At 39.6% G+C, this 15109-nt stretch overlaps 2 protein-coding genes across 2 annotated transcripts in view; one reads left to right on the top strand and one right to left on the bottom strand.

The window, feature by feature from the left end:
• Positions 1-366: 366 nt before the first annotated feature.
• tmem126a (transmembrane protein 126A) lies at positions 367-2242 on the top strand. Its single transcript, XM_032555063.1, has one exon. The coding sequence runs from the start codon at positions 1279-1281 to the stop codon at positions 1885-1887; it is 609 nt and encodes a 202-aa protein (XP_032410954.1). The 5' UTR covers positions 367-1278; the 3' UTR covers positions 1888-2242.
• Positions 2243-2497: 255 nt separating this feature from the next.
• Positions 2498-15109, bottom strand: part of LOC116714462 (ras-GEF domain-containing family member 1C-like) — a 35978-nt gene continuing 23366 nt past the window's right edge. Inside the window, 18 exon segments of the mRNA XM_032555064.1 lie at positions 2498-4178; positions 5276-5348; positions 6302-6323; positions 6325-6426; positions 6510-6605; positions 6706-6801; positions 6889-6968; positions 7372-7474; positions 7832-7930; positions 9385-9444; positions 9446-9460; positions 10413-10529; positions 10531-10635; positions 13280-13306; positions 13308-13337; positions 13339-13410; positions 13528-13659; positions 14829-15050. Coding sequence (XP_032410955.1) covers positions 4154-4178; positions 5276-5348; positions 6302-6323; positions 6325-6426; positions 6510-6605; positions 6706-6801; positions 6889-6968; positions 7372-7474; positions 7832-7930; positions 9385-9444; positions 9446-9460; positions 10413-10529; positions 10531-10635; positions 13280-13306; positions 13308-13337; positions 13339-13410; positions 13528-13659; positions 14829-15044 — 1470 coding nt within the window. The 5' untranslated portion in view covers positions 15045-15050 and the 3' untranslated portion in view covers positions 2498-4153.

The raw sequence follows: 15109 nt of genomic DNA, 5'->3' as shown, positions 1-15109 counted from the left end.
TAAAACTCTTAAATAGCCTTTTCTTATACATTGACTACAAAACACATGAAGAAAGAATAAGAGATTTGTGAAAAGACTCAAGAACAAATTATGTTTTAAAATGTTCATTCATTTATGCTTTAAAATAGTACCTTACACTTTATGGAGCAATTTTAAACAGCTCATTTATCTTTATGACTTTATGAAAGAGACAAGGACAAAGAGAGGGTAGAGACAATGAAAACAAGGAGAGAACATTGAAAGTCCATGCAATATATTGTGAAACCTTCCTCCTATTCTTCCTAAAGTTAATAGTAGGTCACATCATTGGGGTTATACCTAAACTTTTGGTAATGTTCTCTTTGCTAAAGTTAAATTGTACTTTACCACAGAGTTATCACTGGCTGTCTTTGTCTCCTGTTAGTATTTATTTGATGATCTGAAACATTTAAAAATAACAGAAAAGCAAACAGATTAAATCTGTAAGATTACTAATACAAATCTGGTTTTGGAATGGATAAAGCGAATAGAGATTATGCTTCTGAAGTAACCCTGACTTGAACTCTATAAAGTATTTATGGGCTACCCTTAGAAACAAAGTCGCAGGAAAAGCAACCCATTTAAACTCATTTACTATTTCTCATAAAAGGAATGCCCAAATACACATACAGAATTATAACAGCTTTTTAAAGCCTACAAAAAAGGATCTGTTTCAAATTCAACCTTCTAAAATGCATTTAGCCTTGTATTAATGGGGTATATACTGTATATTTCAGAATGCATAACCTACTTGGGCCATGGGTGGATCTGCAATGAATTCAATTTGTTCATCCACTTGTTTCAGTTTTTAATCACAGAAGTTGCTTATTATGCTATCACCCTTCTATACTTGCTGTGTTTTTATAAGTCCTTCATGAGCATTTTTTGAGTGTAATTCAAAATATTTTCTTATGCAAAATATGCTTGTGTAACAACTTTCAAAACTATGTGAATGTATGGCACAGTTTTATCTGAAATCGAATAATCTTTCATTGTCTTTTCCACAGTCATGTTCCACACACTTTTTAATCATAAAAATAAAACATAACATAGTAGGAAGTTCGTCGTACATCGTAAAATTACTGTAAACAAGCCTACCAGGCTGTGCGCAGGGTCAAAAAACCCACGTTGCACTGAACAGGGAATTGTGGGTACAATATGTCTGCGCCCTATCTTTAACCTGATAACATTTATATAGTGCAGTTTGTCAAAGATTCCTGTTATTAGAACAGGTTTGTTGTGGCTTTCATTGAGAGGATCATGTCTGAACACGCCGAGCAGAAGAGCGGACCGGGATTGTCCAGGGCCGTGATTGCCGAGATGCTGTTGAAGAACTTTGAGAAGCTGTCTGACTCTGATCAGAAGTTATTCATGTACGGACCTCTGTACCTGGGGGGAAACGCCGGGTTTGCGGGGCTGATCGCCAACAGCTTGTACCGGAGGGCTCTGAACGTCCACGCGGCGCGCATCGCCTCCAACCTGCCTATGGCCGTGCTGCCCTTCCTCACCACCACCGCCCTGTACAACGCGGTGGTGTCGCAGCCGCTGATGTCCGGAGATCTGAACTGCCCCACCTGCTCCCTGATCAGAGGCGCGCTGGTCGGGGCGGTCGGTGGTGGAGTCTACCCGATGCTGCTGGCTTTGCCGTTGAATGTCGGCCTTGCATCCAGATACAGCACGGCTCCGATGCCAGAGAAGGGCACAATGCTGCGGTACTGTGTGGAAGTCTCCAGACCCGTCTTTAACAAGATGAGAGCAGTTTTCCTGCTACAGGCTTTCTTTGGCACCTACCTGGGCTCCAGGCATTTCGAAAGTTACGCCAAGCTGGCCCAGATAACCTTCAGCAAGGAGGAAGGACTGCAAGAGTGAAAGGACTGGACTGAGAATAACCACCTCGTTTTATACTGATGAAAATCGGATTTACCTCTGGGTGTTTCCCCAGAAAATAAAATGACATACGAACTAATATTTATCACAGCATTGTCTGAAATTATTTTGTCACATCACAAAACTGAAATGAACCTCCCTATGACAAACAAACTCCAGGAAATTCTGATAATGCTTAAAACAGATGACCAGTCATAAGTTTTGTTTTTTAAGACTGTGACAGTGAAGAAAAATATAGTTTAGTGTATATAAATGGCGTTTTACTCTCCATATGTTGCTGTTCTCCGTTTCAATATGGATCATCTATTGTGTCCAAAATAAAGTAAATGATTGATGATTTTGTGTATCATGTTAATATTTGTTATACTTGAGCAATTGAGTGGAAATGGACATGTAAGGGTAGGCACATATAACCTGAATTGCTTCAGCATACACCTTTGCAATCTATACAACACATGAATTATTGCTATTTGACTTCATTTTGAATTTCATTGTAGTTGGAGTGTTGATTGACTGTAATAACTATTATAATTTTGAGTGTGATGTTTTAGCTCGAATAAACAAAACCTTAATCAGACCACATGACACAGGGAAGAGTAGGCATTTGTTTACTTTTATTAAAGGCTTTGTAGGAACCGGTCACAGATTCTGAACTGATGTCAAAGCCAAAGGTGTCCCTGTACCAAGAAGGACAACTCCTGACCGTACAGTATTTATGCGACAAATAAAACCTGATGGAGTTGGCAGTCTGATAATACTTATAAAGATTAAAACTGATGGCAGGTACTGTAGGTGATTGTCATTTAATACATGTTTTAATAGCACAGGCAAATGATTTATTTAAATTACCGTGGATGGTAGGTTTGACATCACACCCTTGTCTTTCTACAAGCTTATTGGGGCAAAGGTTACAGGAAAAGGTTATTAATGAGAAATAAGTTAGGAGGAGCTAAACCAGTTTGTTATAGACATGGCAAAGGTGCTTTTCAGGGAAAACACTGACATCAATCAATAACAAACTAAATCAAGCCAATAATTACAGTGCACCCACTTCTTTCCTTACAGCAAAATTCCCAAATTCACAATTTCACAAACAATAATAATAATAATAATAATAAAAAACACTTCAAGTCAAATAAATTGTCATGATAAGCAGTGACTCATATGGAACAGGTACATTATCCTTCTCTTTAATGCATCAGTGCATTTTCACTGTAAAGTACTTTTTTTATTTTTTAAACACTAATGCCCCTGTGAAACCACCTGACTTAGCATGCCATCAGACTTCATGTTCTGTAAAGGAAAAGTCACAATAAAAACTTTACATCTGTCAGCACAGAGGCCTCCAATAAATATATGAGACAACTGAACATCAGTCAGAGAGAACTTCCTGAGGAGCAGAAAGATGAGGGCCGAAATATCATCTGTACACAGTCTCTACAGCTGACCTATAACTTCTGCAGTTACACTATTACAGTAGGTTTCTGAGGATATTAATGGCACGATACATTTAAAAAGAGTAAACACTTTAAAAGGCTCATCCTCCCGGCCCAGTCTGTTCCCTAAAACAAAATAAATAAAAATAACAGGATGAAACATGGTCTCCGGTCATTCCAGTGCAACAGACGTGAACACATGAAACACAGCTTTCCACAGGCACAGCCATGATGTCTTTTCATTTTCACCTCAGTTGGGATCTTTAAGTGTGAGAAAGGGCTAGCCAGCGCCCATAACATCACTTTCTGTTTTGTTACAGTACTTTACAGATACAAGTTAAATACTTAAACAAGCTTCGAATAAAAGGAGGAAATGGAGAAAGAAAGTGAGAGCAGAGAAAAGTACACGAGACGGCATCAGTAGGAATTACTATAAAGTGATTTTCCCTGTAATTGTAATCTCTAAAGTAGTAAACTTCTCCACAGAGTAAACACACATAAAGGGAAGGAGGAAGGAGACGCGGTGTCCCTCTCCGACGTACCAGTGCTTCTAGCTAGTATCCAAAAGGAGAAAGTTTATTCCAGTTTTCATAGCTTAATATTTCATTTTTCCTTTCTGAACATTTTCATTTTTTTTCTTCTCGATGAATCCTGTTCATCATGGTTGTTTCCTTTTTTTTTGCTCTTAATGCAGTTTCTTTGTAGTAAAAGACCAAAGTACCAGCTTCAGGTTCCTTCACAGTCCAGTTTAGTGCAAAGAAAACACACACATCTCCTCGTCTGGTGGTGGGAGGGTTAGATCCCACCCCGCCTCATGTCTTTGCCAGAACATTCGACCTGAGGAGACAAAAGAAGATTATGAAACCTTATAAGAATTTTTCTTTGTTGCCATGCTGGTAAATTTAAAGGATTACTTTAAACCTAAAGTTTCCTTTCTGCTTGGGGTAAGAATAACTTTGTGCTGTACAGTATGTCGTTTGTAGGTCATTAAGCCTCTGTTGTAATGCTAACTTCCTATCTGAGGGAAATTACTCTTTATTTTACCCTATTTTGTTCACCAACATTGCTACTTTTTTCGGCAAAATTACTAAAATATTTTGGCGGTTATTCTAGTTGCCATATATATTAAGGCATGATTAATTGTATGCTAGTATCAGAATTTTACACCATTTCAAAAATCCCACATGCAATATTTCTGCACCTGTTTCTGCCAATACGTAATAAACTTTGGCCTAATGTGTTTATACACATCAAGGAAATCATGTTCTACAGTCTAGACCAGTGGTTCCCAACCCAGGTCATGAGGCACCCTGTCCTAAATGTTTTAGGACAAGGTGCTAAAACATTTAGGACAATGTTTTTAGCACTGTCCTAAAACAGTGCTAAAACACTGTTTCTGCACTGTTTTAGCCACACTTAATTCAAATCACTGCATGATCTCCTCTGCATGCCATCTAGTGCTTCTGAAGCCTGTTAATTACCCAGTTATCTATTATGGGACAGTGTCGTTGCATCAACATACCTGAATCAATTAATTAAGTTATTAGCATGAATCTGGAGAAGTTGACTGCATGCTGAGGAGGAAATTTAGCCATTTGAATCATGTGTGTTGAATGAGGGACATATCTAAAGATTTCCTGACCCTTCTTGTGGCTGTAGCTCAGTGAGAAAAGTAGCTGTTCCAGAATGATATATTTGTAGGTTTGATTCCAGCTGCCTCTGTTGTCATATGTCCATGTGCTCCTGTGCAAGGCACTAACACCATGTTTCCTACAGTTGTGTGAATTGTTTCTGACTCAGGCTGGGTCAGTGTGGATCATAAGTAACAGTGCATTGAGTTGAGTTGTCAGAAAGACAACTCAGCTCAATGCTGAGCTGAGTCGTCCTACTGCTTAAACAAGCTGTTTAAACTGCTTGTTTAAGCAGTTTCCCACCTGAGTGCTTTCCACCTGTCCTTCTCCACCTGGTTCTCTGGACTTTCACTTTCATATGATGCAAGGTAGAGTCCTGGGAAGGGCAAGAAGATAAAGAAATGTATTTAGAGCATTATTTAGTTCAATAAAAAAAACTGTATGCAGCCAAGTAACTCAGTTTGCAAGCAGCAGCCTTAAAGACATTTTAATGTTCAGAGAGCTGGCGTGTTAATCTTTGCTTTTAGCTCTGAAATACAAATTACACCATGTTTAGTATTTGTTGACATTAAATGTAGAATGTAAGGAGATCAATTAAACTTTCTGCTTCTTGGATTTTTTTAGCACTAGATTTTGTTATTTTGTTTATGCTTTATTTCAAGAAGAAAAAAACAAAATACATTTTTATTATTTTAACTCGATAAAAGTGTTAGCAACCATTTAACAGTACAGTAACTTTTATTTGAAGGGGTGTGCATAAGACTGACATGACACTGTCATAAACATGACATAACACCATGTTATGTCATGTTAACAGTTTACAACTGGTGTCATGAAGTGTCTTTCAGTAAATAATGACACTTTTAATGCAAAGTTTCACTAAAAGTTGCATTAAAAGTCCAATAAAATTGTAAACTTTGCATTATTCTGTAAATAATTGCATTTTTAATGCAACGTTGACAATTTTAATGTTTTTTTTTAATGCATGTTTCAATGAAACTTTGCATTAAAAGTGTCATTATTTACCAAATGACACTTCATGACAACAGTTGTAAACTATTGTCCATGAAGCCTCCTTCATCTTTATAACATGTCATGTTTATGAAAGTGTCATATCAGTTTTATGCGCATCCCTTCAAATAAAGTATTACCAACAGAACAATAGGTCTGGGATGTTACAACAGTAACAAATAAATGTCAGTCAAGAAATTATCTCAGAGTTTTAATTGCTGACTCACGAACATCAAATTTCTCTTTCATTCTCACGCTTAAAAGAGAGCGTGAGAAAATAGGGCTGTCCGCTATTTGCGTAACTGAAATGTTTCTCACCGTCCTCGCTGAAGATGGGAGCAGGTGTGGAGGTAGTGCAGGATGGCGCGATCCTCCTCAAACGGACACTCCACCTGTTTCCACGTCATAAACTCTCCAACTTGTCGAGCCAACTCCACAAATTTCTAAACAGCAAACCAATCAAACAGAAATATTGAGTCACGTGGAAGAAATTGAATGAAAAAGGTCGGGTGGGGAAAAAGCTCACCTCGAAGTTGACGTGGCCATTGGGCAGTCGGTTGGCGCAGCCTTCATTCAGGAAGTAGATGTCTTTAATCAGCAGGCTGAAGAAGGGAATCACAATCTGAGGAGGACGAAGACAGGAACACAGTTTACATTACGATTAATTCATGACCAAAGCAAGTAAACCTTCTGAATATGAGGCAGTCATGCTGATGCCTCACCCTTTCTCTGTTACTGTTGGCAGTCTGAGAGCGATGGGCAGCTCCTCTCAGGGCGGTCCTGTAGTTATAAAAGTTTCCTGTGGGATCCATCTGATGCTGCAAAAACTAACTGGCAACAACACAGTCAGCTTGAAGGTAGTACCTGCTTATTTTAAGAAGTCTTGTGAAAGGATCTGGGTTTACCTCGAGAATAAAAAATTTGGCAGTTTTGGTTTTGCTCCAAGTCTTCTTCAGTCGTGACACAGGAGTCATGTTCATACCAGCTGCAGAGAAAATAAATTTTACTATCTAAAAATCAAGGATAGTACGCAACATAACTGTCCATTTGAACAATTCACAAAATCCAAAGTGAGCAAACAAAAGTAAAATAGAAATGTAATAAATTCTTGCTGTTACCACCTTTCTAGCATAAATACTTATAAGTACAGGATTATAGTCAAATATGTGGTCCACCAATTATAACAAACAGGGATGAATGGTCATGAATTTCACACCTAGGTGAGAATTCATCCTGAAACAAATAGCTGTGTAGTTGGCTTAGCCAATCTCTGCTGCCAAACTGAAGTTGTGGAAGACAGTTTTGAGGGACAAGCAATTTTTTTTGTTTACAGGCCAAGCTAAAACCTTTTGCATAGCACTGAATGCACTGTAAAACCGGGAACTCACAGATGATCGCCATCAGGGAGTTAAAGTTGCCAATGTTGAAACACTCTCTGGCCACATCGATGAAGAACTCAATCACTGTGGCTCTCTGCTTCTTCTTGGCTGGCTGAAAGAAGTTCACAAAATACATTTGTTTTCCTTTAAATTTCTCAATTTTGCTTTAAAGTGTATATTAACGTTTTCTGACACAAGACATTGTAGTTATGTAAAGTATCCACAAGGGGGCAGTAATGCTCCGTAAGACACCGATTGGTTTTGTGATTTAAATATTCAAGAAAATTGAGAAAAATTTAGCAAATTACAATTTTTAGGATAAACATATGAGTATTCTGACATTATCTTCATATAATACAACTATTTAAATTTATGGAAAAAATGCTCCTCATCAGAACAGTATAACATTAAGTGGTATTTCCTCTAAACTCTAGTGACAGAATAGGCAATTGCCATCATTCTCCCTCACCATGCAGATTTCTGTTGCTACCAGGTAACACAGTCTGTTGAACCATCTGACGTAGGCCTCAAGGTTGGAGGTTTTCTTCTTCTGCTCGCTGAAAGATGGCTGCCGTTGACATGCACACAAACACACGCACACACACAAGATGTGAGCCACCACAGTGATTTATACCAACACTAATTAGCTTCCTACGTGCAGGCTGACCCCCTCTGAGAGTGTAAATGGCAAAGTACTGCGAGCGGCAAGTACACACGACAGGACTGGTGGAGAGAAACGGAAAATAACCAGCACAGGATCAGCAAGGGGAACAGGAGTTCAAGAGATAAGAAGAAATCTCAGTGGTTACATCAAAAAGTCCAACGTTAGACTAGAAGAACAGCTTCATGTTTGTTTGCTGTTTCATACAACATTCACTGAAGGTTGACATACATATATAAATTTGAATGTACTGCACTACCAACACAGTTTTTGTGTTGTCTTATTTGTTCAAGGAGTTAATTTTCTGACTAATTTAAGATCAAAATAACCCTTCAGTGTTGATGATGTTACTCATCCTTGACTAATGAGATTAGATTTACTATTCAAGTATGCATATTTCGCATTACTGATAATGAAGGTTCAGTTACATATATTCCTCACTCAAACTCAGAAAAATCATTCATCCAGTTCAAGATACATTTAACTGTTATAAATCTAAAATTGCCTCTTTTCAATGTCCTTGGAAAACAAAATCATATTGTTCTAAGTCAGTGTAGCATTGTGGGTGTCTAAAATTATGATTAATCACTAATCTGCAAATAATCTACTTTTAATCAGTGAATACTCTGGTTTGCACAGACATTTTTAGCAATCATGGCTTACTTTTATGTGCATGGTTAGAGAATCCAAATTATAGCTCTGCATGTATTTTTCATCTAACAAATCCAAGTTTTCCAAAATATATAAGTGTAAATATTTTTTTGGAATGACATTCCTGGTAAAAGAAATGTACTATACTGTAAAAAAAATGTTTGTCTTTATTCACACACATATGAATTTAGGTGACATTCCATTTTTAACCTATAAGGCTATATGGACAGAACACACAACTTGTAGCTATAACAGCTTCAAATCCAGAAATCCACAAGGTTTAGGTGTGTGTTTATGGCATTTTATAAACATTGTTCTGGAAGTGCATTTGTGAGGTCAGACATTGATGTTGGGCAAAAACATTTGGCTCGCACTTGTCACATGAATTCATCCCAAAGGTTTCAGACCAAACGATATACCTGTTTACCGAGTACGACATGTTGAAATGATCTGGATATTTTATTTAGTAAATTTGTGGATTCAAAGTAAAGTGTAAAAGTAATAGACCATCTTGGGGTGGTACAGAGCACATCTAGTGATTATTGCTAATCATGTAGCAAATGTCTTTAACTCTAGTTCATTAATTATTAAGTCTTATTTCTTACTAATATAGCTGTTTATTTTTTTTCTTTTACTTTGGTAAAAGTAAAAGATGTGCTGCAATTGTGAAAATATAAACATATTTATAAATATACCTCCCAGTAGCTTACCTGTGTTACATCCAGAGGATCTTTCTGAACAAAGGCCTGGACAAACTCCTCCGGTCCAATACTGGCTTAAATGCTCCTGGAAGACAGACAGTCATGTTTTATGGATTTTCATCAGTTTTTCTAATTGTATTTATTTATTACAAAAAAATCCACACAAAATGCTTAAATACATTAAAGCCACAACAACATGGAGTGTACAACTAGGCACAGACACATGGGCTGGAGTCATCTGATTAATAAGTCTTTCATTTCAGTAATGGAGGCAAATCAATAGAAGGAAGTAATGACTCACTGATGTGACTCACTGCTATCATATTTCCAACAAGTGACACTAGGGACTTCTATTATCCACTTCTATTAAAAGATAGTGGCAAACATGCAGTCATGTGCAACTCGAAATGACTCAATAGACCCATCACGCCTCGAGATCAAACTCAGATCTGATAAGGAACCCGACGACCAGTTGTTAGCCAGTACCAGCATAATGTTTAAATCCTCATAAGACATCATAAAATGAAGAACGAACACGCCTACTTGTCTGTCTCTGCCTCTCTTCTTTATTTGTGTGTGTGGGGGTGTGTGTCAGAGTGTGAAGCTGTCAGGTCATATATATCTGCAGCGGTTTTATCCCCTTTGTTCGCAGCCCCGGGCATTTTGCTGACTTCTGGGGTGATGTCACCGCTCAGACAAGGGTGCAGGTTAACTCAGGCATGCTGACAAAAAAAAAAAAATCCACTACGGAAATGCAGCCAAACGTGTTAATGGACGCTGTAGCTTTTATTTCTATGATATATTGTTATATATACTTTATTACACGTGGTTCCTATAAACCATTTTTTTTTTGCCATACCTTCTAGTCCCTTTCTTTTTTTAATGATTCTTGTCCAAAGCTCAGGACCCTGAAATGGGCTAATGCTTCATCATCCTTAGAGCCCTCACGCTTCCGAGCATCCACTCTCCTCGTTACCGTCTCTTCCCCTGACCTCTGTCTGACCCCTCCGTACTACTCGGCCTCCCTCAGGACTCACCAGCTCCACGTGGGTGAGCTGCTGTGCCAGCGTGTAGGGGTCATTGCAGATGGAGAGCATGTCCTTCTGGATGGATGGGGGCTTGGTCTTGAAAGCCACGAGCTTGTCGGAGATGGAAGGAGGCGTTGAGGGAGACTTTGACGATGCTCTCTTCCCCCTGGCTCATCAGGGCCAACCTCTGGCTCAGCTTCTGCAGCATCTGGTTCAGGGTTTTCCAGTACGCCTGGAGAGGAGAGGAACAGGGAGGGCAGACGAGCAGATGAGTGAGGAAGCTATCAATGACATCTTTGATGAATAATTTATTAATGGTCTTGTAGGACAGTGATAGGCGTGAATCAGAATGACTAGAGTGCCACGTAGTGAGGATTCTGAAACAGCATGGCGTGTTTCAATAAAAATCATAGCTCTTAAACATTTCCTCTCTTCAAAATCAAAAACTTTAACGTATTTCATTGAGATCTGCTGTGACAGACCAGCAGCACTGCAGAAGAGACATGGTGATCTGTAAACTCATGAAAAGTGTGAGAAAAGCATCTGTCTCACAATTTTCTTCTTTTTTCTTTTGCAAAAAATGTAATTATTTGGTATTCAGCCGCACTGAGATAATAATGAGAAAAACCATCTTTTGCTGCAATCACAACTGCATTGTGTTTCCCAGCTTTGTCATTATTCTCTGCAAATTAGCTGAAGCTCAGTCAGATTTCATACCAGGCATCTGTGAACATCATTTTTCAAGTCTTTCCACTGATTCTCAATTGGATATATGTCTGGACTTTGACTGGTCCATTATGTTTGACCTGAATTATTCTTGCTGGAAGGTGAACTTCTGCTGCCATTCTCAAGTCTTTTCCAGCTTCTAACAGATTATTGGATTGTCCTGCATTTACAGTAGCTCTTCCCATCTACTCACCAGCTTCCCTATTTCTGCTGAATAAAAGTATCTGCACAGCATGATGCTGCCTCCACCATGTTTCATCATACAGGTGGTGTGGTTCAGTTTGATCGGTTAACAGATTTTCCACCTTATGTTATCATGGATCTGATTAATGCTCTCTATGCCGAGCTTGTCGTGAAAGTCTTGCATTATGTCTCTGCCACTTTAGTATTAAGCTCAACATTGTGTTGATCTCTCGCATAAAATCCGTAGAAGTTTGAGATTTTATTGTAACAAACTGTGAGATAGTTAAAGTAGCATAAATACTTTTGCAAGACACCGTAGTTTCGAGGAATTAAGATATAAAATGCATGCTAATTTAGCAAAGAAATAAAATACACAAAAAACATGAAATAAACTGAAAGAGAAGCTCAAGAACAACAAAGCTAAAATGTTACTCGTTGTTTCACTGTTTCAGTGATTTGCTTCGGTGTGTTGTGTTCAAGAATGCCTGAATCTCGGAGCCCCTCCTTGCAGATGGCTTCCACACAGAGGCCAATTAGGTCAGTCTGTCTCACAAATGACCCAGAACCACAGCTCCCACATGCATGCACACACCCATGCCGAGGACAGCCAGTTGTAAATAGCAGCGCATTCATCAAAACCTGCTGAGCCTCCCTCCTCCTCCTCCTTCTCCTCTTCTGCTCGGACTTCATCTCTCTCCTCCTTCACCTTTTTTCGTCTCTCTTTCCTCTCTGCGGCTCTGCATCCATTTTCTCCACCCATATCCCTCTCTCTGTTCTCCCTCACAGTTACTCCTTTAATAGCCTTCCTTCCTCCCTCGGCTCCACTCTCCTGCAGTAACATTGTACAACAGCTGGGCTCCTCAGCTGACACTGACTCTCTCACTTTTTTTTATCAGAGAGGATAAGAAATCTTCCTTGTCATTAATTCTACTACGACAACTCTTCCTCACTCCGAATTTGTCAAATATGGATGATGGGTGTTCCTCTTGAAGCCAAAGGGTCCCTCTAAATTGTGACATTTCTTGACATGCAGGGAAGCAAAAAAAAATCCCAGTGTGTCGGCGACGGTTCCCTGAGGACATCTACCCTCAGGGTGAAGTCTTCTGGAGAGCGTGATTCAATATTCAACTTTTAGACTTTTTTCAAGCTCCAAATACTAAACACTGATTCTGTCAGTCTTCAATGTGCCAAACTCAACTGCAGATCAGTCCCCTGCTCACCGAAAACAGAAATTCAGTTAAACTGTGACAACAGGAGATTCTGGTCCGGGTGTAAGATGAGTGGGGATTATGAGAAAAAAACAGACATAATGGCATCAAGGCTGTCTGTCCTCGATATATAGAGCCTTGCAGTATTCAGAGCCAATAAACGTTTTCATATTTGGTCTCATTTCAGCTCCAAGGTTCAGAATATTTTACAAGGATTTTATGTGATAGACCAACACAGGGTAGAGTATAATTATGTAGAAAATTAATTCATGATGTTCACAAATTTCAATAAGTGTTGTGTGCATTTGCATCCAGCTCCTTTCCCCCCCCAATACTGCTAAATAAAATCCCATAATAAGGAAAAATCCATCGATCCGTCCATCTTCTACAGCTGCTTATCCATGTGAGGTTGTAGGGGGGGAGGATGTCCAGCACCAGGGGAAACGCTGGACAGACCACCAGTCCATCAAGGCGCAACACAATCATGCACACACTTCATATTTAAGAGCAATTTAGAGAGACCAATCACCGGAACAGTCATGTTTTTGGACTGGGAGGAAGCCAGAGTACCCAGAGAGAACCCATGCATGCACAAGGAGAGCATGCAATCTACATGCAAAAAGACCCCAGGGTCAGATTCAAACCCAGGACCTTCTTGCTGAAAGAAACCAGTATTCTTCCATGCAGCCATAAGTAAAAATGTCCATTTTAAATTGCAAGATTTTGCTACATCTCCGAAGAAAGATAACATTAGCGTACCTCATCACATGGAGCTATCCTGTGGACTGATGTCTTTAAGGTGACCAACCATCTTCTCAGTCCCTGAAGTCTGATGGGAACGTTTCCGTCCATTCTGTCAGCAGCTGCAGGATCTTAGGACCAAACTTACGCTACCTTAACCTGTTGGTCGGCAAATAAAAATGTTTTTAAAAAAACGACTGCTCTTGAGATTCCCTGCTCTTTAACTGCGTCGGGCACAAACAAGAGTGTGTAAAAATGTATGGCGCGGCGCTGACCGTGTCGAGTGGGCTCTGATCCAACTGCTGCTGCTTGATACACAGCTCACACACCCTGGAGAGCAGCTCCGAGGGAGGAATGAACAGACGGGCGCTCAGCAAGAAGGTAAACACATAGGCTTTCTGTGAAAAGAGACAGGAAGACATTAAGCGAGACGCTCCCACAACAGCATCTATAAAAGCAGCCCTGCTGGCTGTAATTAAACTAAGCAGGGACTTGGGGCTAATAATCAAATTAGCACGCCTGTCACTGAGACTGTAAACTGAAACAACTCTCTCAGGCCGCACTTCAGTCTTTTAGTGTTTCGGGAGATGTTTATCTGAAAGCTGATCACAGAGAGGGTTTTAATCAAGCTGACACGGAGACACACGGATGCAGGTCATCAACAAACTGAGAAAAAAGACAAAAAAGTTTCCTGTCTTCGGGGGTTGTGTGAACTCTGTAAACTCTGTAATGTAACCGTTCTAACACCAAAATATATGAATCTAAACTGCAATATTGCAGCTCTTATTTTATGTTTAATGTCTTTGGATTAGAAGGAAAGTCTGTGCTCCACTATCAAGACTTTTGAAACCTTTAATAGGCTTTTCCTCCAGGACTGTCTTGTATTTAGCTCCATCTTTTTCCCCATCAACTCTGGGGGAGCCTTGCTGCCCAAACTGAAGAAAAGCATTCCCATAGCATGGTACTGCCAGCACCATGCTTCACCACACAGAGTCTTGACTTTAGGACAAAAAGTTCAGTTTTAACATTGATCTTGTTCTGCATATTTGCCCTGACCCTCTACGCAACATTTGGCAAACTCCAGGCAAAAACTTTTTTTCAACAATGTTTTTGATACTAAGACCAGAAAAAAAGAGTTTGAATACAAATGGTCATCCCAGTTTTTACTTTTCTTTTCAATGAAAAAAAAAGAAGTAAAAACTGAAGTCTGTGGTTGTAATAAAAATGGGAAAAATATGAAGTTTGATTCCAGACTCAGACATCAGTCCTACAGTATATAGTAGCATTTAGGAATATAAAAAGAGCAATCATCAGGGAGATGACGACTTCAGCTCTTGGATGGAGTCTGAAGTAATGCTGGTCCATGTCATCAACCAAAAGAGTTCAAACAGAGTTCATTTCACAATGCAGTATTATGTAATTACTTTTGGCCTCTGTGTTTCTCACTTTTCCCAAACCTTAGTCATCTTACTTTCTCAATATTTAGTCTTTCAACCATTTAACGTTCTTCTGGGGATTAGTAAGACATCATTTAATTCAATAAGATAATTCTTGTAATTTAGTTTACCTCAGGGTAATAGTCCGCAGTGGGCACCAGGTTCTGGATCAGCGTCTCCAGGGAAGCAGAGGTGATAGGAGGCCCGTCAGCCAGACAGGCTGCTGGCCCCGGGCCCTCCTGAGGGGCCCCATCCTCTTCCTCCTCCCCAGGCTCAGCGCAGGCCAGGTGGGGGCTGAAACCACTGGAAGTGGTAAACATGGTGCCTGAGCACACAGTCTGGGGCATTCCTGACTACAACACAAACACAGAAAACACACTGTGAGTGGAGCAGAATGAGGAAGAGGAATAAA

The sequence above is a fragment of the Xiphophorus hellerii genome, chromosome 23, assembly GCF_003331165.1.
Source record: "Xiphophorus hellerii strain 12219 chromosome 23, Xiphophorus_hellerii-4.1, whole genome shotgun sequence".
Lineage (NCBI taxonomy): Eukaryota > Metazoa > Chordata > Actinopteri > Cyprinodontiformes > Poeciliidae > Xiphophorus > Xiphophorus hellerii.
Note: the sequence above shows the minus strand (reverse complement) of the source record. Positions and strands in the feature narration are given on the sequence as shown.

Coding starts and splice junctions, on each gene's coding strand:
- tmem126a (XM_032555063.1), top strand. CDS start 1,279: ATGTCTGAACACGCCGAGCAGAAGAGCGGACCGGGATTGTCCAGGGCC.